This window comes from Lynx canadensis, chromosome F2 (assembly GCF_007474595.2).
Source record: "Lynx canadensis isolate LIC74 chromosome F2, mLynCan4.pri.v2, whole genome shotgun sequence".
Classification (NCBI taxonomy): Eukaryota; Metazoa; Chordata; class Mammalia; order Carnivora; family Felidae; genus Lynx; species Lynx canadensis.
The window spans coordinates 67,223,925-67,248,403 of record NC_044320.2 but is presented as its reverse complement, the minus strand read 5'-3'; the positions used below and the strand labels follow the sequence as shown (position 1 = coordinate 67,248,403).

Below are 24,479 nucleotides of genomic sequence, written 5' to 3'. Positions count from 1 at the left end.
TTTAGGATTATTTGTTCTTGTATGAAAAATGCAATTGGAATTTTGATAGGGATTGCATTGAATTTATAGATTGCTTTGGGTAATAGAGACATTGTAACAACATTAATTCCTCCGACCCATGAGCATAGTGTATCTTTCCATTTATTTGTGTCATCTTCAGTTTCCTTTTATCAATGTCTTCTAGTTTTCTAAGCACAGATCTTTTACTCCTTGGTTAAATTTATTCCTAGGTATTTTCTTCTTTTTAATGCAATTGTAAATGGGATTATTAATTTATCTTTCTAATAATTTGTATTCATGTCTGGGAAGCCAACAGATTTCTGTATATTAATTTTGTATCCTGCATCTTTACTGAATTCATTTATTAGTTGTAATAGTTTTTTGGTGGAGTCTTTAGGGTATTCAATATGTAATATCAAGTCATCTGCAAATAGTGACCGTTTTTTATTTCTTCCTTACCAACTTGAGTGTCTTCTGTTTCTTTTCTGATTGTTGTGGCTAGGATTTGCAGTGTTGAATAAAAGGCTGGCATAGGCATCCTTGTCTTGTTCCTCACATTAGAGGAAAAGCTTTCAGATTTTCACTGTTAAGTATGATGTTAGTTGTGGGATTATAATATATGGCCTTCATTATGTTGAGGTACATTCCCTTTATAGCCATTCTGTTGAGTTTTGTTTTTTTTTATCATGATGAATGTTGATTTTTATCAAATGGTTTTTCTGCATCTATTGAGGTGATCATATGATTTTTATCTTTCATTTTGTTAATGTGCTGTACTGCACTCGTTAATTTGTAGCTGTTGAACCATTCTTGTATCCCCTGAATAAATCCCACTTGATCATGGTGTACGATCCTTTTAATGTATTGTTGAATTTCGTTTTTGCTAATACTTTGTTGACAATTTTTGCACCTGTGTTCCTAAGGCATATTGGCCTGAGTTTTCTTTTTTCTTTTTTTTTTTTTTTTTGTAATTTTGATAACAAGGCAGTGCTGGACTTGAAGAATGAATTTGGAAGTTTTTCTTTCTATTAGAATGGTTTCAGAAGGATAGGTATTAACTTTTTAAATGTTGGGTAGAGTTCGCTTGTGAAGTCATCCGGTCCTCGGCTTTTGTTTGTTTGGAGTTTTTTGATTGCCAGTTCAAATGAATAGTAATCAGTCTGTTCAGATTTTCTATTTCTTCCTGAGTTAGTCTTAGAAGAGTGTATGTTTCTAGGAATTTATCCATTTCTTCTAGGTTGTGCAGTTTGACAGCCTACAATTGTTCTAGTAATCTTATAATCCTTTGTATTTCTATGGTATTGGTTGTAACTTCTCTTTCTTTCTGATTATATTTCTTTGACATCTTCCTCATTTTTTCTTGATTAATGTGGCCAAGGCTTTATCAATTTTGTTTATCTTTTAAAAAAACAGCTCTGAGTTTCATTAATCTTTTCTGTTGTTATTTTATTTTATTTTTATATATTTCATTTATTTTTACAGTTGATTCTTGAACAAAGGGGGGCAGTTGAAGTCCTGACATCCCTCCATGCAGTTGGAAATCTCCCTATAACTTTTGATTTCCCGAAAACGTAACTACCAAACTAGAAAAAGAAAGTGTTGTTAAGAAAATTATAAGAGAGGGGCACCTGGCACCTGAGTCTCTCAGTTGGTTAAGCATCTGACTTCAGCTCAGGTCATGATTTCATGGCTTGTGGGTTCGAGTCCCGCATCGGGTTCTGTCCTGACAGGTTGGAGCCTGGAGCCTGCTTCAGATTCTGTCTCCCTCTCTCTGCCCCTCCCATGCTTGTACTCTGTCTTTCTCACTCAAAAAGTAAATAAACACTTAAAAACATTTATAAGAGGAAATACATACACAATACTGTGCTGGACATATTGAAAAAAGTCCACATAAGAGTAGACGTGCACTGTTCAAACCCGTGTTCTTCAAGAGTCAGCTGTATTTTTTTTTTACCATGGGCTTTGTTTTTCCTTATTTTATTTCCTTTAGGTGTAAGATTATATTGTTTATTTGAGATTTTTCTTGTTTCCTGAGATAGGCCTATATTGCTATAAACTTGCCTCTTAGAACTGCTTTTTCTTTGCCCCATATATTTTGGAATATTTTGTTTTCATTCTCATTCATCACAATGCATTTTTTGATTTCTCTTTGGCCCATTGGTTGTTCAGTACCATGTTGTTTAGCCTCCGTATGTTTGTGGTTTTTTCTACTTTTTTTTCTTGTAATTGATTTCGCGTTTCATACTGTTGTGGTTAGAAAAGATGCTTGATATGATTTCAGTCTCCTTATATTTGAGAGAAATTTTGTGGCTTAGTGTGGTGTTCTGGAAAATGTTCCATAGACACTTGAAAAGAATATGAATTCTGTTTATGGATGGAATACTCTGTATGTATCTGTTAAGTCCATCTGGCTTAATGTGTCATTTACTGTTTCCTCATTGATTTGCTGTCTGACTGATCTATTGATGTAAATGGGTGTTAAAGTCCCCTACTGTTGTGTTACTGTACAATTTCTCCTTTTATGTATGTTATTTCCTTTTTTATATCTGTTAATATTTGCTTTATATATTTAGGTGCTCTTTGAAATGTTAATTACTGTCAGCTACTCAGCTATTGTTTTGTATGTTGTGTACCATTTATACAAATACACAGTTTATTATTATTATTTTTTAAAGTTTATTTATTTTGGGGCGCCTGGGTGGCTCAGTTGGTTAAGTGTCCAACTTCAGCTCAGGTCGTAATCTCACGACTTGTGGGTTTGAGCCCCGTGTCGGGCTCTGTGCTGACAGCTCAGAGTCTGGAGCCTGCTTTGGATTCTGTCTCCCTCTCTCCCTGCAGTGTCAGCACAGAGCCCGATGTGGGGCTTGAATCCATGAACCGTGAGACTATGACCTGAGCTGAAGTCAGACACTTAACCCTCTGAGACACCCAGGCACCTCTAAATTACACAGTTTAGATAAAAAACATAAAATGTCACTGTAATCCCACCATTTAAGGATTTTAGCCTCAAGTTTTAGCCTAAGTCCTAGAGAAGAGGTTGGCAAACTATGGCCCAATAGCATAAACTGGCCTGAGGCCTGTTTTTGTATGTGAGCTAGGAGTGGTTTTTACATTTGTAAGGAGTTAGAAATAAATTTTAAATGGACTATTTTGTGATTGTTGGTTCACAAGCTCCTTAGGAGCTTCCTGGTTGTTCTGAAACCTGACATGGTTCTTGGACAGCTGGGAGAGACTTGAAGAAAGAGGCAAGCCGTTCTGGATGGGTAGGTAGCAGGTTTAATAAACAAGGGAACTCACTAGGCTTATCTTGAGAAGCCACAGGACAGATCTCCACACCTGCCTGCGAAATCTTAAAAGTTTCATATAGGGGCCTTAACTGGGTTCAATCACATATACTCCTCAGATGGTCTTAACACCGTATCACTATCTCAAGGCTTTGTCTTTAGGGCAACTTCTGGGAGGGGGGGAAGCAATTGGAATGCACACTGCAAGGGTGGGAGAGGGTGAGGAGCCTCCTGTTGCCAAGAGTCCATCCAGCTCACGGGACTTAAAATTCATCTTTTTATGTCTGCTTAGTCTTTCAAGGTATGCGTGAGGTACTTTTGTGTATTTAAATAACTCTCTTTTGTTAGATGTTTTGGTTTCTTTTCCAGTTTTTTAAACTATTACAATACTTAGGACAGCTTTTCTATTCAGAATTTTGTCAGTATCAGGTTATTTCTATAGGATAAATTTTTAGAAGTGAAATTGCTAGTATGTACATATTGTCAGGTTGCCCATCAGACATATTGGACAACCTATGCCTCTGCCAATATTGGGTTGTCTCCTTTTTCATCTTTGCCAATTTGATAGGGGAAAAGAGATATTTTAGTTAAGGTTTATTTGATTATTAGGTCATTAACATTTTTTCATGTTGATTGTCCATTTGTATTTCCACTTATAAAATGCTTACTCATGTCCTTTTCCTATTTTTCCATTAGGCTTCTGATCTTTTACTTGTTGATTTACAAACACTATATATACATTTGGGATAGTAATCACTTGTTATATGCAAGTTGCAGATATCTGTCTTTTTTTTTTTTTTTTAATGGGCCTTTTTTTTTTTGGTCTATTTATTTTAAGACAGTGAGAGAGAGAGGGAGGGGCAGAGAGAGAATTCCAAGCAGGCTTCACACTGTCAGTGCAGAGCCCAATGTGGAGCTCAAACTCACAAACCATGAGATCATGACCTCAGCTGAGATCAAGAGTCAGATGCTTAACTGACTGAGCCACCCAGGTGCCCCAAGGTAAGATATCTCTTTATCCCAGTCTGTTTTGGTACTGATAGGAAGTACAGCCTATAGTGAAATTATTTATTTATTTTTTAAAACTTTACTTATTAGAGAAAGAACATGAGCAAGGGAGGGGCAGAGAGAGAGAGGGAGAGAGAATTCCAAGCAGGGGCTTGAACCCACAAACCATGAGATCATGACCTGAGCTGAAACCAAGAGTCAGATGCTTAACTGACTGAGCCACTCAGTCATCCCTGTAGTGAAGGTTTTTAAGATGAATGTGGAAAAATATCCTGAAATAACAAGCACTGATTGCATAGATATTACTGCTTCGGATGAAATTAAAACTTATTTTATTTTTTTTTTAGTTAGTTGATTTAAACTAATATCTATTTTATCATTATTGCTATACTTTTTAAAAAAATATTTTAAGTAATCTCTACATCCAATGTGGGATGTGAACCTACAACCCCAAGATCAAGAGTCCTATGCTCTACTGACTGAGCCAGCCAGATGCCCCTGTAAGCTTTTTTTTTTTTTTTTTTAATGGAATCACACACACAAAAAGGAATCACAGGTATATGGTAGTTTGCAACTTCTTTCATGTATTTTTATTGTGAACATTTTTTGTATATAACTTTTTGTTTTAATGGCCATAAACTTAGAGTGGATATATTGAATTTATTCTGTTGATGGACATTGAGTTTGCTTCTAAATTTTCTTTTTACACTAATGCTCAGTAAATACCTTTTCCAGTTTTATAAACTAATAATGTTTATTTATAAAGGTCTAATTTACTGAGTTTTGCCCCTCAGGTAATTTTTTATACACATAATATGCAGGGGGCAGTAATTATTACACAACTTATGAAAATCACCTTTAAAAAATTTTTTTATTAAAAACATTTTTTTTAATGTTCATTTATTTTTGAGAGACAGAGACAGAGTTCGATCAGGGGAAGGGCAGAGAGAGAGGGAGGCACAGAATCTGAAGCAGGCTCCAGGCTCTGAGCTGTCAGCAGAGTCTGATGCGGGGCTTGAATTCATTAACTGTGAGATCATGACCTGAGCCGAAGTTGGACCCTTAACTGACTGAGCCACCCAGGTGCCCCTGAACAGTTTTTTCAAAAGATTGTTTTTAAATTGATGCCAGAAGGGGTGCCTGGGTGGCTCAGTCGGTTGAGCATCTGACTTTGGCTCAGGTCATCATCTCACAGTTGCTGGGTTCGAGCCCTGCATTGGGCTTTCTGCTGTCTGCTTGGAGCCAGCTTTAGATCCTCTGTCTCCCTCCCTCTCTGCACCTCCCCCGGTCCATCCCTCCCTCTCCCTCTCAAAAATAAATAAATATTACAAAATAAAATAAAATTGATGCCATAGTACTTAATTCATTTGCATGGGAGTGCTTAAAGTAAAAATAGTTCAAGAAGATATGTAATTATGTCATTCATTATAGTTATATTTCAGAGATCCTCATATGAAAATAGTACACTCTTAGTTCAAATGAATATATAAGACTAATCTCTTTTATTTTTTATTTATTTAATTTTTTTTAATGTTTATTTATTTTTGAGAGAGACAGAGTGCGAGCAGGGAGGGGTAGAGAGAGAAGGAGACACAGGATCTGAAGCAGGCTCCAGGCTCTGAGCTGTCAGCACAGAGCCTGATGTGGGGCTCGAACTCACAAACCGTGAGATCCTGACCTGAGCCAAAGTTGGACGCTTAACAACTGAGCCACCCAGGCTCCCCCTCTAATCTCTTTTATATCAGAAAAGTTGACCTCTAAAAATGTTACAGAAAATGCCCTTCAGAAATGTAATTTCCTATATAAAATCTGTTTCCTTAAAAGAAATATCATCAAGTTGTAATTTGTCTTATTAAACTTTTTATCTGAACAGGTTTTTTTTTTTTGTTTTTTTTTTTGGTTGTTGAGAGATGTAGTTTAGGTCATGAGATTTATTCATTTGTGGACTGAAACAAGTGTGACTTATACTTTAGATTCTGTGCTAGGCACTGGGAATATAGCAGTGTATTTAATTTTGCATGAACAGTGTAGAATATTAATCCTGAATAATTGCCATTAAATTGTACCCAAGGGTCAAATACTATATCATTATTTTATAGGATGGGAAAGTGTTCTGATTTAAAGTCTCAACCAGACTGAAGTATAGCAGTGGTCACTAGATTTTAATTTCAAGTTTAATTTCCAGAAAGTAGGGAGGGCATGGCATTGACATAGGATTGACAACTTTTCATTGTGATGAGTAAGGACATTAAAAAAAAAAAAAAATCAAGTAACATCCATCTGCTGTCCCCATATCCTAACAGAAAAGGCTTTTTTACACCGAAATGTAAGAAGGATATAGTCTCAAAATAAAGGACAGTAGCTTCAAATTGACAAGTTGTTTTTTTTTGTTTTGTTTTAATACTTCATGGTCCTTATTTTTCTTTCGCATCATTGTTTGGCACTAGAATGTAGAGTGTCATTGGGGTGCATTGATTTATCTAATCTTTTAGTATTCTGAGAACAGGAAACCTTATTCTAATAAATTAACCAACTGAATAAGAATGTCCTTTTAATCATTTTAGACTCCTTCCACCTCTGCTATAAAATGGTCATACTCCTCTCTCATATTGTAAAGATAATTAAATGGCCATTCTCTTGAATAGTTCCCAAAGACCTTATAAAAATAAGCTCCAGTGTACTGTTGTAGCTTTTAAAGTTTTTGGCATTTTAAATTTAATGACAACATAAATTAATAACAACTTTGCTATTATTACTAACAGGGTTATTGTGAAACTATTTACTGGTAGTGAATTTTTTTTATCATAACTATCTCAAAAGCATACACTGCATTTGTTGAAAGCAGTATTAGTGTTATCTTTGATTTGATTGCCATAAACTTTAATTGGTGTAACTGTACACTCATATATTTTCATAGTATTTGTAGAGGGAAGAGAAAGTCTGTTTTCAAGATTTATCTATTTTCATTTAGTCTTGTCTACTGCCCTGCCAATGACCTGTTCTCCTCCTCCCCCAAATAGTTTGCTATTTCTTATAGTCTATGTCAGAGTAGACTAGACTATAAGCTTATATCATCATCATAAAATTCTTGAAGTTAAATTATATATGTATTCATACAGAACCTAGAAAACAAAATACAGTCTGATTCTTAGCCATCTTTTTTTAAGCCTTTTTTATTTTGAAGTATGACACACACAAAATGTAATATAAAATGCACAAACATGAATATATAACTCAATAAATTCTTACAAAGCAAATGTCCATGTAATCACCGCCCACATTAAGAAATAGAAAGTTGTATGCACTCTAGAAAGCTCCTTTATGCTCTCTACCAACTATTACCCACTCCCATCGAAAGGTAACCACCATTGTAACTTCTTACGTAGCTTTGTTTTGCCTTTATTATTATTTTTTTAAAGATTTTAATTTTAAGTAATCTCTACTCTTTTTTTTTCATGTTTTTATTTTTGAGAGAGAGAGAGAGAGAGTACAAGCAGGGGAGGGACAGAGAGAGAGAGACATGATCCACAAAGCAGGCTCAAGGCTCTGAGCTGTCAGCACAGGTCCCAACACGGGGCTTGAGCCTGTGAACCACTAGATCATGACCTGAGCTGAAGTTGGATGCTTAACCAATTGAGCCACCCAGGTGCCCCAGGTAATCTCTACACTTAACATGGGGCTGGACGTTAGAATCCTGAGATCAAGTGTCATATGCTCTACTGACTGAGCCAGCCAGGTGCCTCCTTTTTATTATTATTTTTTAAAGTTTATTTATTTATTTGAGAGAGCATGAGCAGAGGAGGGGCAGAGAGAGAAGGGAAAATCCCAAGCAGGCTCTGAGCTGTCAGTGTGAAGCCTAACCTGGGACTCAAACTCACGAACTGTGAGATTATGACCTGAGCTGAAACCAAGAGTTGGATGCTTAACCAGCTGAGCCACCCAAGCGCCTCTCCCTTTACTATTATTATTTTTAGCACCTTTGTGATCGATAGTGATGTTTACTTTTTCATTCCTTATACTTGTTATAGGTGCCTTCTCTCAGTAAATTTCATTAGAAGTCAGTCCCTTTTATTTTTTTAATTTTTTATCTTTCCCCAAGGAAATAACTACTGGCCTGGATATACTTCTCTGCCTTGACAGTTCTCTGATGCTTTCAAATAGATGATTTTTATATTTTGTCCAGTTTATTTATCCTCTTGGGAGGATGATTTGTCTGAAATTACCTAGTTCACCTATAAGTAGAAGCAAAATGCTTACGTAATCTGTTCACATTTGAGATAATGTAGAAAAGGTACTGGCTTGCATCTTAGATGTCCTTCGTTTAATATTTTAATATTAACTTAGCAACTGTTATATTCCGTATACTGAGTGCTGAGGTCACTGTGGTGAATAAGATAGTTTTTGGTGATTAAAGTGCTGTGGAGATAACCAGTTTAGGTACATTGTTTTAATGTGGTATATAGGATAATATTTACAGGAGTACCCTAATCCTGGTCCATCAGGAAAAACTTCGGTCCATCAGGAAGAACCTCTTGGAGGAAGTGATAACTAAGCTGAAATAAAGGACTAGTAGGACCTAGCTTGATATAGGGAAACTATAGGGAGGTGGAATACTGGATAAAAGAAAAGTCTAGAGAGCCTGTTGAGTTTTTAGAATTATCTGTATGACCAGATCGAAGAGTAGAGTATGAAAGATACAGAGGATAGGAAAGCACAGAGACCAGATCATAAAGGACTTATTTCGGTATTGAGAATGAATAGAAAGGGGAGAGCAAAGTTGGTGGGGGGGACTATTAACTAGTAATAGTCTAGTTAATAGATTTTTATGATAGTGTAGGCTTTGGATAACTGGATTGGAATAGAATAGCAATGTAAATGGAATCTGATCTATTTAGGAGGAAACCTACATCTTGATTGTAGAAAATGAAAGAGAAAGAAGGAATGATTGACAATATGGGTGCCATTTTCTGAGGTAGGGAACACATGAGTAGCAGATTTAGGAAGAAAATTAAGGAGCTTGGTTTTGGATCTTTGGTTTGAGAGCAGATGGGAGAAACCAGAAGGTGGCATGTGATCGAAGCTGACATAGGACAGGAAAGAGGATTTATCTATACAGAGTGGAGCTGATGTAATGAGACCTGTGAGTTGAGGGGGTGTAATCCTTAGCCCTTAGGTGGAAGGAGGGACAGGAGAGAATGGGGGACAGAATAGGTGCGGATGTAGGTAAGTGTATGGCATGTGGAGTGGCAGGATGTTGAGGGATTTCCTGTTAGATGATTTCTCTATTATTTGAAGTAGTGTGCTTCATTTTTGCTGAGAAATGATGGAGGAAGGGTTGGAGAGATTTGGATAGCATGAAGAATGCTTGAACAAGCTGCTTGGGGAATGGAAGAGGGGGAAGAGTAAGAAAATATTTGCCTAGAATGCTAGACAGCAGTGAGGGCCCGTTTGATGTCAGAGGTAGCACATTTTTGTAGCAACATCAAAATGTCAGATTTTGTAATTTTTCTAAGGTCCAATTGTAGGAAATGAAGCCTGTTGGATTAATCAAGTTGTGGTTTGTAGAAATAGAGCAGTAGAGTAAGGAGTTGAAAATACACAGAGTGGTTCAAGTGATTTTTGGCTGCATGGGGGTAGAAGAAAGTGAAGGTGGAAAGGGATTGATTAGGTTGATGAAAATTGCAGGGAAGAATAGACCGAAGGTCTCAGTATGGACAGGGTAGGTCAGAGGAGTATCTGAGGGAAAGCTAGAAGGTGAGATTATTTTTTTCTAGATTTTTTTTTTTTTAAGTTTATTTCATCTCTATAACCCAAGGTGGCGCTCGAACTCAACCCCTAGATGAAGAGTCGCATGCTCTTCTGACCGAGCGAGCCAGGTGCTCCTAGATTTTGTTTTTAAATGAAAAGTAAACCATACAAAGAAAAGTCCACTTCCACCTGCTCTGGACATTTTTAAGAGTTTGATGTGTATCTTTCTATAAATAAAAAGGTTGAGGCTTGGGGCATCTGGGTGGCTCAGTTGGTTGAGCATCTGACTTTAGCACAGGTCATGATCTCACGGTTAGTGAGTTTGAGACCTGCATCAGGCTTGCTGCTGTCAGCGCAGAGCCTGCTTCAGATCCTCTGTCTCCCCTTCTCTGCCCCTCCCTCACTTGGGCTCTCTCAAAAATAAACATTAAAAAAAAAATGGTTGAAGATTTTTGTTTTTTACAGAAATAAGATCATACTTAACATGTTCTTCCTAAAAAAACAAAACATTATTCTTGCTGTATCATGTATATTCCAGCGAGTCATTATATAGACTGTTACTTTTTAAAAAAAAATGAGAATAGTTAACACAACAATGTTACATTACTTTTAGGTGTACAACATAGTGATTCAATAAGTTTGTACATTGTGTTATGCTCATCACAGGTGTAATTACCATCTGGACTTCACTCACTTAATAGATGCATAATATTTTCTAATATGAGTATATTGTAATTTAACAATTGTTTTATTGATGAACATTAAGGTTGATCCCAGTTTTGTGGTTAGAAAAAGCACTGTAGACAATATCTTTACACATGTGTTATTACATACAATGCTTTTGAGAGAAATTCCTGAAAGTTGCATAAGTTGGTCAAAGGCTATGTATGTTTTTAAAGCTTTTATTTGAGGTATAACTTACATTAAGGAAAGTATGTAAGGATACATCTTGATAAGTTTCTGTTGGTAGGTGGAGGAAGGACTACAAAGTATCCTCCAAACTGAGAAGACACTTAAGACTGAAAAGCACAACAGGCAACTCCATACAGTTAACACAGAGTTTTATTCTGGGTAATTTACTGACAGGGTTGGTTGGATGATAATCTGGACATCTGTGCAGCTGTTCCCTGAAAAGTCCGGATCTTAGCCTACAGATTTTTATAGAATGTGCAGGAGGGCATTTTAGTCTTAGTGAGATCAGAGGGCTTGCAGGTGCTTAATTGACAGCTAACCTTTAACAGACCTTGTGGTGCCATCTGTACTTCAGGAGAGGGAATGACTGTTACCTCTAACAGATTCATGGGAGGCCAAAACAAGCCTCCTTGGCGGGCATTTCTGAGGGATGTATATTAATCTCCAAGGGGTCAGGAACACATAGCCCCAAGAGAGATCATTGAGCGAGCAGATATGAACAAGATGAAAGACTAAAGGTAGAGTCAGTATTTTCAACTCTCCTACAGTTTCATAGAATAAACATACCTAAGTGTCTATGTTAAGAGATCAGAGTATTGCCAGCACCCTTAGAAATCCCTCTCAGACCTGCCAGTCAGGACCCCTGTCTTCAACAGCAAAACAGAACAAAACAAAACTTGAAAAAAAAAAAATCTGATCTGTGATTAGCTTACTTTTAATTTTACCTGGTTTGGTTCTTTATATGAATGGGCTTACACAGTAGTCTTCTGGGATGTGTCATGTCTGAATATTAAAATCACCTAGCACTGGCAAATAGAAGATACATTTATTGATTTACTAGTGCTCAGGGGGCCAAAATGCAAAGAAGTTGTTGATTAGGAATAGCTTTGATATAAAGCGAGAGAGTAAGCAAGGAGGAACCCTTTGAGAAGGCTTTGAAGCAGGATTATAAATAGGGAGAGCCCAGTGTCAGTTCAGGAAAGGAGGGGACATTTATCTTTAAGAAGCGTTCTAGAGAGCACAGTGGAGAGGCTTGGAGGAAAGGTTGGCAGTAGGAGGCTACCAACTGACTATGTGACCTCTTTCCTGTGTGTTTCCGTTTAACAAGGACCATTTCCTTTCTTGAAATTTCCTTTTTGTTTCTTTGCTGACAGCACTTCTGTCATTATTTTTCTACTACTCTTTGATCATTTTCCCCCCAGGGGTTTTTATTTTTTATGCTAGTTCCTTAAGTATTTCCTGGGGTTTCTATTCTGGCTTCTTTTCTTAGTCATTCACTCTTAGATTTCATCTCCTTTATCCAAGCCTGTGCTCTCCAATCCTTGGCTCAGATTGCAAAACATCTCTTCTTGGCAAAAATAATTTTAAAATATTAAAAAAAAATCCTATCCATTTGAAAAATGAGCAAAAGATACTTTGGAGAAGATACCAAAATGCTCCCAAGACATGTAAAGAGCCCAGCAGAATGGCTAAAATTTAAAATACCAACAATACGGGGCGCCTGGGTGGCTCAGTCAATACGGGGGCGCCGACTTCAGCTCAGGTCACGATCTCACAGTCCGTGAGTTCGAGCCCCGCGTCGGGCTCTGGGCTGATGGCTCGGAGCCTGGAGCCTGCTTCCCATTCTGTGTCTCCCTCTCTCTCTGCCCCTCCCCCGTTCATGCTCTGTCTCTCTCTGTCTCAAAAATAAAATAAACGTTAAAAAAAAATACCAACAATACGAAGCAAGTATTGACAAAAATTGTAGCACAACTAGAACTCTCTCATTTACTTGCTTATGAGAGTGTCCTTTGGAAAGATGTTAGTTTCTATTAAAGATGTAGCTGTATATTTTATTTATACAGATCTTCCTGGACTGATGATGGAGTTCTGTCCCAATAAGCCCATTATAAATTGAAGATACCATAAGTCTAAAATGCATTTAGTACACAGAACTTACTGAATGTCATAGCTTACCCTAGCCTACCTTAAATGTGATGAGAACACATTAGCCTACAGATGGGCAAAATCACCTAATACCATTCTAAAAGTGAAAAACAGAATGGTTGTATGGTTTCAGAATGGCTGTAAGTCTATGAGTTGTTTACCCTGTGATCACGTGGCTGACTGGGAGCTCTAGTTGCTGTTGCCCAGCATCACGTGAGAGTATCGACCATATATTGAAAGCCCAGGAAAAGATCAAAATTCAGAATTTGAAATGTGTTTTCTACTGAATGTGTATTTGCTTTCACACTATTGTAAAGTCAAAAAATTATGAGTTGAACCATTTGTGAGTTGGGACTGTCTGTATATCTTGTGATGTAGCAGTTTTACTTCTGAGCATATCCTCAAGAGAAATGAGTTTTTATGTGTACCTTTCTATGCTATGTGCAAGAATTATTTTAGCACCTTTATTTGTAATAGATAAAAAATGGAAACAACCCAAATATTCATGAACAGTAAATTGGGTAAGTAAATTGTGGTACAGTACATAACAGCAACGAAAAATAACTGATTTACAAAGGATGTGAATTAATCTCACAGACATTGTTAAATGAAAGAAGTCAGACACAAAAGAATACATCGAGTGGGCAAAACTAATAAATGCTCATAAAAGTTAAAATAATGGTAGAGGCGCCTGGGTGACTCAATCAGCTGGGCGTCTGACTCTTGACTTAGGCTCAGGTCATGATCTTGAGGTTTGTGAGACTGATGATCCCTGCGTTGGGCTCTGTGCTGACAAGGCAGAGCCTGCTTGGGTTTCTCTCTCTTCCTTGTGCATGCGAGCGGGGGAGGGACAGAGAGAGGGTGACACAGAATATGAAGCAGGCTCCAGACTCTGAGGTCTGAGCACAGAGCCCGATGCCAGGGCTTGAATCCATGAACCCCAAGATCATGACCTGAGCTGAAGTCAGACGCTTAACTGACTGAGGGACCCAGGCACCTCGTCTCTCTCTCAAAATAAGTAAACATTTTTTTAAAAGTCAGAATAGTGGTTAGAATGGGGGCTTTTGGGGTCCTGGGGCTCTTGATCTGAGTGGTGGCTACACAGGTCTATATATACATAAAAATTCATCAAGTTGGACACTTAAAATTTGTGTACTTTTCTGTGTAAGTTACATTTTAAAAAAGTGATAGGCTGGGTTGCTTGACTGACTCAGAAGAGTGTGCGACTCTTAATCTTGGGGTTATTAGTTTGAGCCCCACAAAGGGTGTAGAGATAACTTAAATAATAAAACTTTGGGGCGCCTGGGTGGCTCAGTTGGTTGAGCGCCTGACTTCGGCTCAAGTCATAATCTCGCAGTCCGTGAGTTCAAGCCCTGCATCGGGCTCTGTGCTGACAGCTCAGAGCCTGCAGCCTGTTTCAAATTCTGTGTCTCCCTCTCTTTCTGACCCTCCCCCATTCATGCTGTCTCTCCCTGTCTCAAAAATAAATAAATGTTAAAAAAATTTTTTTTTTAAAAAAATAATAAAACTTTAATAGGATTTTTAAAAAGTTTACTTTGAGAGAGTGGATGCATGTGTGTGTGAGCTTGGGAGGGACAGAGAGAGGGAGAGGAAGAACCCCAAGGCTCAATCTCATGAGCTATGAGATCATGACTTGAGCTGAAATCTAGTCTGACACTTCATGACTGAGCCACCCACACGCCCTAATAAGTAAAACTTAAAAAAATTTCATCTTAGAGACATCTGGCTGGCTTAGTTGGTAGAACATGTGACTCTTCATCTCAGGGTTGTGAGTTCAAACCCCACATTGGGCATGAGGCCTACTTAAAAAAAAAAGGTCAAAAAATACGTATGTATATATAAAAGTGATAGGTTTTCAAATCTGACATAAAACCATCTTTTTTTCTCCCAGGTAGTTGTTTTTTTTTTTTTTTCCCCCAGCTTTGACATTATTTTTGGACCTTTGCTGTTTTTCTTCCCATTAACTCTCAGAGTATGGCATTCTTACAAGCAGTAATAGATATTGGTAACATTAAAATATATCTGTGTCTCTGTCTCACCAAAGTTCTAGTCATGACCATTTCACAGTTATCAATAAATTATATATTTCTGCCAGTGCTTAGAATTATTACATACTTTCATCTGTCATTAGGACCTGGCTCTTTTCAGTTCATGTTTCACCCAATGTCTGGTATATTTGTGGCACCGTTTATCTCCCCCTCCCCCAATTATTCATAAAGTTTTTTTCAAAGTGTAGACCATAAACTCTTTTTGTGGTCTGTAATGGGATGAACTTGCATCAGAATGTAAATCAAATATATTACTAAGTCTACTTAGTAATACCAAGTACTTAGTAATAATAAGTACACGGAACTGTTTTGTTCAGCCATTTTGTTTGTTTTTAATCAAGACTGCTTTGATGAGGAAGCAGTACATTGACATAGTTTTGTTCAAACTCTGTTTCACTGGAGACCAACACTTTCAGCAGACTGGTTTAGGCTGTATGACGATTTAACAATTTAATTCTATCAGACAGAGGGGCACCTGGGTGGTTCAGTCAGTTGATTATCAGACTCTGGATTTTGACTCAGGTCAAGATCCCAGAGTTGTAGGATCAAGCCTCGTGCCAGCGTGGAGCCTGCTGAAGATTTTCTCTCTTCTTCTGCCCCTCTCACCCACTCCGATGCTCTCTCTGAAAAATTAATTCTATCAGATATATAGTATATTGACGGGGAAGAAGGAGGTGAGTGGCAGGGGTTATATAGTGCCAGAAGTGTAGAAGGACTTTTGTCATTTTTGACCCTGTAGCATCTGAATTCCTGTTCCATATTTCTGGAATTCCTTTATGGCTTTGGTAGGAGGCAGAATCTGTAACTATAGTCAGGTAGATTTGGCCAAGCAAATGCCATCAGTATGGACAGCAACTCAGGAGCCAGTGAGGCAGAAAAGTGAGAACTGGCAGACTGTTCTATTCTGGGAGGGTGGGGAGGGCAGTAGCAGTTGCAGTGATGTCTTCTCAGGACCAATTCTGCCCCAGTATTGGATGTCTTTCCTGGCTCTGTGTAGCCTATATATCAGTTATCTGTTATATACATTATTATCTACTATATATCTTTTCATAAAAATATTTTCTACTTAAATTACTCATAGTGGGTTTTTATTGCTTCCAACTAAGAAACCTGGCTGGAAAAAAAAATCATTAAAAAAATACTGTACTATTTATTTAAAGCTGATCACAACAAAATTTGTTTTCTCTTAAGTAAACTACATGCAAAGTTTTAAAATGTTTTAGACTAGACTTTGTGAGACATGTTGCAGACAGCAAAGATTCTAAATAACAATTATTTCATTTTAGTATTTGCATTTTAAAATTTTAGTGTGCTTATTGGACCATGTGCTGCTATGTATGCCTGGAGTACTTGAAATGCAAATTTGGAGAGACTTTGCCATCTAAATGCTTGGCTGGATTAAGCGCCTAATTAGGATGGTTTTTCAACAGGTTGGAGTAAGCATGCAATCGGTGAGTGCTCCAAATTAATTTTTAAAATCCAGACACTTGTATGTTTTAAGATTTTTTTCTGAGTGAAATAAATCTATATGTGACCAACATTTTAAATTCAATATGTTTATTTTAGTCATAGAAGTGAATCTTTACCTAGCATCCTAAGTAGTGGAGTAACATTCTGGGTTAAAATGAAAGTTTTATTGAAATTTTATTGCAAATGTACCAATATTCATGTGACTGTTAAGAGCAATGCATTTGTTAGTAGTGAGGAAAGAAATATATATATATATGAATAAAATATGTTTGACTAACACTTGACAACCCTGAATGTTGTGTGTAGAACTATTAATATTGAATGCTGTTATAATGTGGTTTATCATACAACTGTTTAAAGTAAAAGGTAAGTCATGTCTCTGAAAATATAACAACTATAGATATGAAGAAAAAATTAGTATAATGTTCTATGCCAAAGAGGTTAGTTCTGATCTTGATTTTTGAAGTGTTTTCTACTGATAGGTATTTTTTATTTTTAGATCCAGTGTAAAGTTATTAGAGCAGTGGTTCTGCTAGGTGTATTTTGTGGAATATTTGTTTTTCATTTTCAAATTCGAAGCTTTTCATCTGTAATGTGAAATTAAATTTTGTTAAAGATATAGGCAGGTTACATAAATTGATTATGGGTATACTTTTTAATACACTACTTTTGCTCCTGTTTTTATTTTGTGTTTTCTCATGTCTTATTAAGAGAAAGTTAAACTTTAAATCCCCAACCCCTCAACATTACATCTATTTTCTTTGGAGATAAAAAGCAAAGAACCAAATAAAAATACCTTTTTAAATATCTGCATAATTTTAAGATTATTAGTTTGAGGATAAGCAGTAGGAAAATGGTTTGTGAAGTTAATACTATTTTCATCTTTTTCAGTTACATCTTTCTCTGTTTTGGACTTCACTTAAAGTAGCTATATACTGTGTTTCTCATTTGTTATTTACCACCATTTGGCTGGATAGAGTAGATTAACATTTCAGTACCGACAGCAAAATAATTTCTGTTGCTTTCAGAAAGATGGGAGGCTTTCGTAACTTATAAGTCCCAAGAAGTCACGCTTTATAATTTATGTTTCTTATTTATTTCCAATTTTAGTAAGAATTACAGTTTAGTGGCGGGGTGCCAGACTGGCTCAGTCAGAAGAGCATGCAGCTCTTGATCTCAGGGTCATGAGTTCAAGCACCACGTTGGGCATAGAGATTACTTAAAAATGATAATTTTTTTAAAAAGTGTAATTTAGAGGAAAGATATAGGTCCTTGATTCAAACAACTCCGGGTCTGAAATTGGTCTCTGCCAGTTACTTTCTTCATCTACAAATTACAGATAGGAACCACTACTCTAGAGTTAGCCTGTGGATTAAAGGACTGTATGTAAAACAGCTACTTCAGTGGCTTGTACGTACTATAGCTACATTCAGTAATGGTTAATTTTCCATAGTTTTGCTCTGTCACTCACCCCCATTCCTGGCCCAGGTCAGGTGAATGTGACTAATGCTGATGAAGCCAAAGTGTTTAGTTTCAGGAACAGATAACAAACACACTTTCTTTAGCTTGTTCGTTTAATTTAGCTTTGTTCATTTGAGTGGTAAAATGTGTGCCTTTCATCAAAAAATGGACCAGGTAACAGAGCATTAACTTATTCCCTGTATTGTAATCACAGTTAAGGGCTCTTCCTATTAATAGTAACTGAACAAGATTTTATTTTCTAAATGTTTATTTTGAGAGAGAGAGAGTGAGTCAGTCAGTCCCTAGCAGGCTCTATGCTGTGAGCGCAGAACCCGATGTGGGGCTTGATCTCACAAACCGTGAGATCATGACCTGAGCTGAAATCAAGAGTCAGTTGCTTAACTGACTGAGCCACCCTGGAGACCCCCAAAATTGTTTTTGTATGTAGTGTATAATCATCAACTTTAATGAGTTAATTGAAAATCTGTATAAAAACAAGTCTTTTTTCTAACATAAAGCAGTTTGATCCTTGGGAGTTATTTCGTTTCTAAGATCTCTTAGTGTGCTGCCTAAGTGTAAGGAAGTGTATAGTCTCCCAAGATTTTGCTTTTGGACATCTGAAAATAAAACTTTTTAGTTCCCTCTTTTAGTAATAAATACATATTTTCCCATTGGTTGGATAATGAACTTGATACTAATCAAAGTATTCCAAGAGCAGAAACTACCTTCATCTTTACATGTTTTGTCTTCTTAAAAAGAAAAAAAGAAGCTTTGAGATTAGGGATTTGTTTTTGCCATTAGAACAACCGGTGATGATTAGCTGTTTGTATTTCACTGTACATATCAGCACCACTGTATGCAATAGCTATCACTGATTGGTTCACTATACCTAGTTCTTTTGCATAAATTATGTACGTTCACCAAACATTTTTTGTTTTACAGGTATAACCACAGTTCTAGCAGATTACTAATTTGCATTAGTAATATATTTCCAGTAATAACTTAAGAATTATAACCTTGTTTTCCTTTTGTGCTGTGGAGGAAGAAGGTGAATGTGGCTAGGAGTTTAGAGTAAGGAAGAAGAGACTTGAGGAAAGTCTTATCTCTTTAATTGGGGGTTTTGAAATTGTTAATAGAGTTTTATCTTCCTATCTCTACCCCTTCTCCCCAATACACACTTTGAATTTTCCACTGGCTCCCTTGGAGTTAAGGATTTGTACTGTGTTGCATCCTAGACTACTTGAAATTTTGATTAATGATACAGACTTTCTTCCAGAAAAATACTGTGTATGCACAAAATTTTGCATGTAATTTCAGGGATATGTGGCCCTCAGAATAATGACCTTTGTGTTAATATGAAATAGCTTATCTTGAGAAAAATCTGTTTGTTTAGAAATAAATTTGTACTTTTTCTGCTAAATGCTACCTCTCAAATAGTAATATAGATTAAACTAGTCTATAACAGATGAATTACCACATAAAATTTGAGTACAGTCATCATGATGAGACAGATGATAGCTTCAGATTCCAAGCTCACACTTCAACACTTCTACAATAGCATTTCACAATGTTAAAAAAGAACAAATTGCTTTCTTGTTGTCATCCTCCTCCTTGCTGTCATCACTTTCAAACACTGTTGCTAAATGTTATGGACTGTCATTACTAGACCCAGACATGCAAACACACATGCACACAGATTCATGATTAGATTATTTGTCAGTAGTCATTATAAATAAAGCAAAGCAGAGCTTTTCTGTTTAGTAACTATTTAATAATTTTCTAATGGAATTGAATTTTTATTTCTTAAATCAAAGTATCTAGCAGTGGCAGTTTTCTCCTTCCCCCTCTCTTACATCTGAAAAAATACTAATGGCAATTTATCTTTAGAGGAAGTCTTCCCTTCTCCAGTATACTGACAAGACAACAGTTCAGCCACCAGTTAGGGTAGGAGATACACTTGGGCCTTACAGTCTCCCAGTGCACAGATGGTGACTTTTCAGTACCATCTGTTCATTATTTCTTCACAGCCATTTACAATTTCTCCCACTCCATGAGGGCTGAATAGAAAAAAATAAAGTAGGACCTAGTTTTAGAGTTCCTGAAAGTTAGCTGCTCTTTCCCCTCACTTTTTCCTACAGTTGAGTAAAGGTTTTATGACTCTTCTTCTTTCTCAATATTCCAGTCATTAGCTTACATAGACCTTACATAGCCTACATATCTCTGGTGCTACGTGCCGTGCAATTCCCAGGTAACAGAAAAGCATTGTTAGTCTACTGCATATACTTGAAAAAAATCACATAAAGCGATCTGTTTTTATTTCCTTTAACTTTGTATAAAAATCCTGAGTAGTCTACTTAGTCCTTATAAGTAAAAGCTGAATCTCTGGCCACCTTCACTTGTAGAAGTCACCTGGTATTCTTTCCTCCTGATATTAAGCAGATGGGAAGATAATAGTTGAAACTTAGCCCTGAAGCATGCATAGCAAGGAATGCTAAAAGTTGGCAGAAACATTAGTCCCTGACCTTGGCAAATCCTTTTCAAATTTTTCTTTGTGAGCTTTTTGTCCTCTTCATCTCCAGTTAAGATCTTGCTTACTGGAGGCATGGGAGGTTAACTTTAGACTCTTAATTGTCACATTGTGATGCATAAATAGTGTTCCACTGCTCTGGCATCATAGGAGAGTTTTGACTTGTGACTAAATACAAGATTCAAGAGGAGAATGATTGAATGGTATAGTTGCTATTGCCCTGTGGATTTCTTTTTATAAGATTAAGACCTATGAACATGTATAAGGTAGAGTTTGCTTAAATATGGTTTTAGAATTACTTGTCCATGAACTTATTTTTCCTTGGCCTCTTATGTTGAATTTGTAAAACTGTGATGCTTCCCATTTTTCTCCAGTCAGATGTTTTTCTTCTCTTATGCCTCTTGTGTTATTAACACTATTCGTATGATAATCCTCTGTATGATCATTGGTGTGAATGATTCGGATTCCTTAATTACAGGTAATTCCCTTCTAAGCTTCACAGTAGCTTCACCTCTTATATTCTTTATTTAATATTCATATTTCAATATCGATCTAGTCTTATCTTTCTACTGACCCATTTTCCAGTCTGTGCCATCTTTTCAGTTTATATTTCCAAAGTAAGAGTTACAGTTTTTACTGGTTGTGGTAGCCAGTGTAGGTTCTAATACTTTCTGGAACTCTCTCAGGTGATAGTGAAACTCTGAACATATTAGTGGTGAATTATATAAAAGCTGAGGCATATTCTGGAGGTATTATATATACCCCCACGATCCTCACATTGAGTCATACTGTTATCTGTAATTGGATTTGGTTGCTAAAAATCTAAGAAGTCAGGTTACTTCTATGCTCATTTTACAAGTTGTGCATGCTTTTAGAATGGTTTAAATGTCTAATTTGGGTTATGTGTTGGAGCCAGTGCTGTTTACTTTATTTCTTCCTTGGTCATATTGCATATGTTAAGGTGATTCCATTCTTTAAATTAGAATGGCCATGGAGTGACTTTAAAAAGGGGTCAGTGTCTGTTGCTCAGAATACATGCCAGCTGATTTGGTATTATTTAGTTTAAGGATATGATTGAATGTTAAAATTTAATGAATTAAGTATAATGATCATATCATTCTCATTCTTTTCTTTTTAAATTGCTTTTAATAGCATACCACCTGTCTTTGCCTCTCTGCCCAGGCTTTCAAGTATAGCACTCAAAACGGATAGTTTTTCTCTTTAAGGAAAAATCATATACTTGGGGAGAAGTTTCCAGGTACTTTATAATGATTTAACATTCTACGTGTGTGGTTTTTTTTTGTTTGCTTTCTGCTTTGGGAGTTTGTTTTTGTTTTTGCATTAAGCATAGCATAATGTCCTGAGTGTATTGTGATTTCATGTGAGAAATTCTGCTCATTAGGGTCACCCACTACAAGCCCACCTAGTACCTTTGTGTAAACTGGGAAGACACCTTTTCCCTGGGGATAAGGCCTCACAAGAAGATGCAGTGTAGCTGAATTTTAACCCACACTCCCCCTTGACCAGACATTCTTGTGTAGCAAAAAATGAAGCACCCTGAATGGTACAAATTCAGATTCTGAACTTTGTACTGATTTGGATTTGTTTTGAAAAGTCCATTATAACAAACACTCACGGTTTTAAAAAATGTATATGTATTTAAAATTCTAAAACTTTAAAAAATATAGCAGAGATGATAAAAATTGTTTCCTTTGCAGAATAGTATGAAAACATAGTGAAAATGCGAAGTTTTTACTCCAAATGTAATTCTGTTTTACAATTATTATTCTTCTGTATTTTTTATATAATGCCTTAAATTAAACCTTGTTAATTATAACCAGCTATATATATATATATATTTTAACTTTTACTTGAGAAATATTAGCTCATTTCCCATAACATTTAAAGCATTCTGATTCCATAATTAATGTGTGAATATTTTGTTAAATTAACTGTCCAGTGCTTTGTAGTAACAGTTTTATTACCTTTGTAATTAAACTTTGGTTTTTCCTATTTCCTCAGGTACTTTGGTCTGGGAAGCCATATGGTTCATCTCGAAGTATCGTAAGGAAAATTGGTACTAATTTATCTCTGATCCAGTGTCCGAGAGTTCAGTTTCAGGTACTATATTTTATATGTTTCAAAACTTTATATTAATATGTGCATTAGAAATACAAGTAGACAAGACAGCTTTAAAAGTATTTTAGAACCTTTCCCCCATTGATGCTGCTACCAATAAAAGACAATAAAACTATAGTAAAGTCTTTCTGATTTTACTTCCTCTGTGAAGTGATTATTTTTATGCTTTTTAAAGCTCTTTAAGACATTTATCCTTCTTAAGAATACACATACTAAGATTTAGAAGCATATCATAAGCCAAGTAGTTGTTAATTCCCAGGTGACCTTGGGCATGGCCTTATGTGACTTTAGAGGGGCTTCAGGTACCACCATTGTTTTCTTTAGTTATTATACCTTCTTATCTGGACAGCCACTCTGTTCCCCTAGTTTATTTTTAGATGTATCTGTGGATGCCTTGTAAGGTGCTTTCTCCGTCCTAGGTTTAAAGCTTAGCATTAATTGTAGGAACCATTGCCTGGACAACGACAGTGTCAAGACAAAGAGGTAATTGTGGTTCTCTGAATGAGATAACAGGGAAACCCTGAATTGGGAATACTTTAGAATGCTTAGGTCTTAGTAACCTCTGATAGCACCAAATTGAGAGCAACTCTACTCCTTGCTTGGAGACAAATTGTTATTTTCGTGATTTGGGCTTTGTTCCTTTTTGTTGTAATAGTGTTAGACATGTTCTTGTTTTTCAGTAATTCTTCACAACAGTAATACTACATAACCTTTCAGTTTGACATTTAAGAATATAAAGTTCAGCAGATACCTACACCAGTTTTAAATAATAATGGATTAGCATGTGAAATGTGGAAGATGTATTTAATTCATAATCCAAAGCTCAGAAGTGCCCCCTGAAAGCTTATTTGATATTATGTCTTACTCATAAATCAGCACTCCTGGCAGATAGAGGTAAAAATCTGTTCCTAAGTAAGTGGTAGAAATTAGCATTTGTTCAGGTTGACTAACAAGGTTGTTCATTGTTGTGCTCATTCATAATCCTGCTTGCATATTGACTGGCAAAACTTTTGTGCCTCAATCTAGAAATTGACAGATTGGAACTTTCCAAGAAGTAATTTTTTTTTCATCAATTTATAGGCTTTAAAAAAATAAAATGAAGAAATCTCTGGTGGTAATTCTCAGGCACAATTTCTGAGAATTCAGTTAGACACAAATTGCTGATTGCTTCATTTGCCAACTTCCTTCAAATAACTGTTGTGTTAACTGAGGCTTATTAACTTTTTTCTGATTGCTCAGTTCTATTAAAATTTTCTTTTTGTCCATTTATGTGTCTACTTAACCTAGTTGCAGGAGAACTTGGTACAGCATTTGTGTTCATGTAGCTAGAGATATATAGAAGGAGATGAAGATAATTTAGCATTTTTTAGTAACAACCCAAATCTGCCTTGATAGTTACTGGGCTGAAATACCAGAGCCAAGTATAGTTTCTTGGAGAGATTCTTTTTCTCATTGTTATTAGTCGCTTAAAGGGTATGAGCAGGATTAAGAATACTAGATTTAGTACAGGAGCTGAATTTGAGTAAAGGTGGATAAACATAGGAGAGTAAGATCAGAGAAATACTGGTGACCTACTTGAGAATATAATGGAAGACAGAAGACATTTGTTTATAATGAGATTTTAACTTCCAGGTGGTTTTATAGCATACTGAGTCTTTTTAAATTCAAGGTCAATATTAAAGTGAGTGTTTTATGTGCTAGTTAGATATTTTAAATCTGCTATTATTCCTTTGTATCCTCTATTTTTTAACTACATCTATCAGAAATGTAAAAATGTGGAATTTTAAAAACCATGCAATTTAGAGTAATAAAGTTGAAAATGCATTTTTGCTATTTTTCTGGCTCATTTGAGGATTTGATAGGGAATATATTTGGACTGTCTAGGAGCCCAGCATGAGTAAATTCTATAGAAAGTCTGGAACTGAGGACCACAGT

The 24,479-nt window shown here is 36.2% G+C and overlaps 1 protein-coding gene across 1 annotated transcript in view; it reads left to right on the top strand.

The window, feature by feature from the left end:
• Positions 1-24,479, top strand: part of MTFR1 (mitochondrial fission regulator 1) — a 62,805-nt gene that overhangs the window by 5,804 nt on the left and 32,522 nt on the right. The window contains exons 2-3 of the mRNA XM_030304370.2: positions 16,256-16,398; positions 22,428-22,526. Coding sequence (XP_030160230.1) covers positions 16,333-16,398; positions 22,428-22,526 — 165 coding nt within the window. The 5' untranslated portion in view covers positions 16,256-16,332. The remainder of the gene's footprint in view (positions 1-16,255; positions 16,399-22,427; positions 22,527-24,479) is intronic.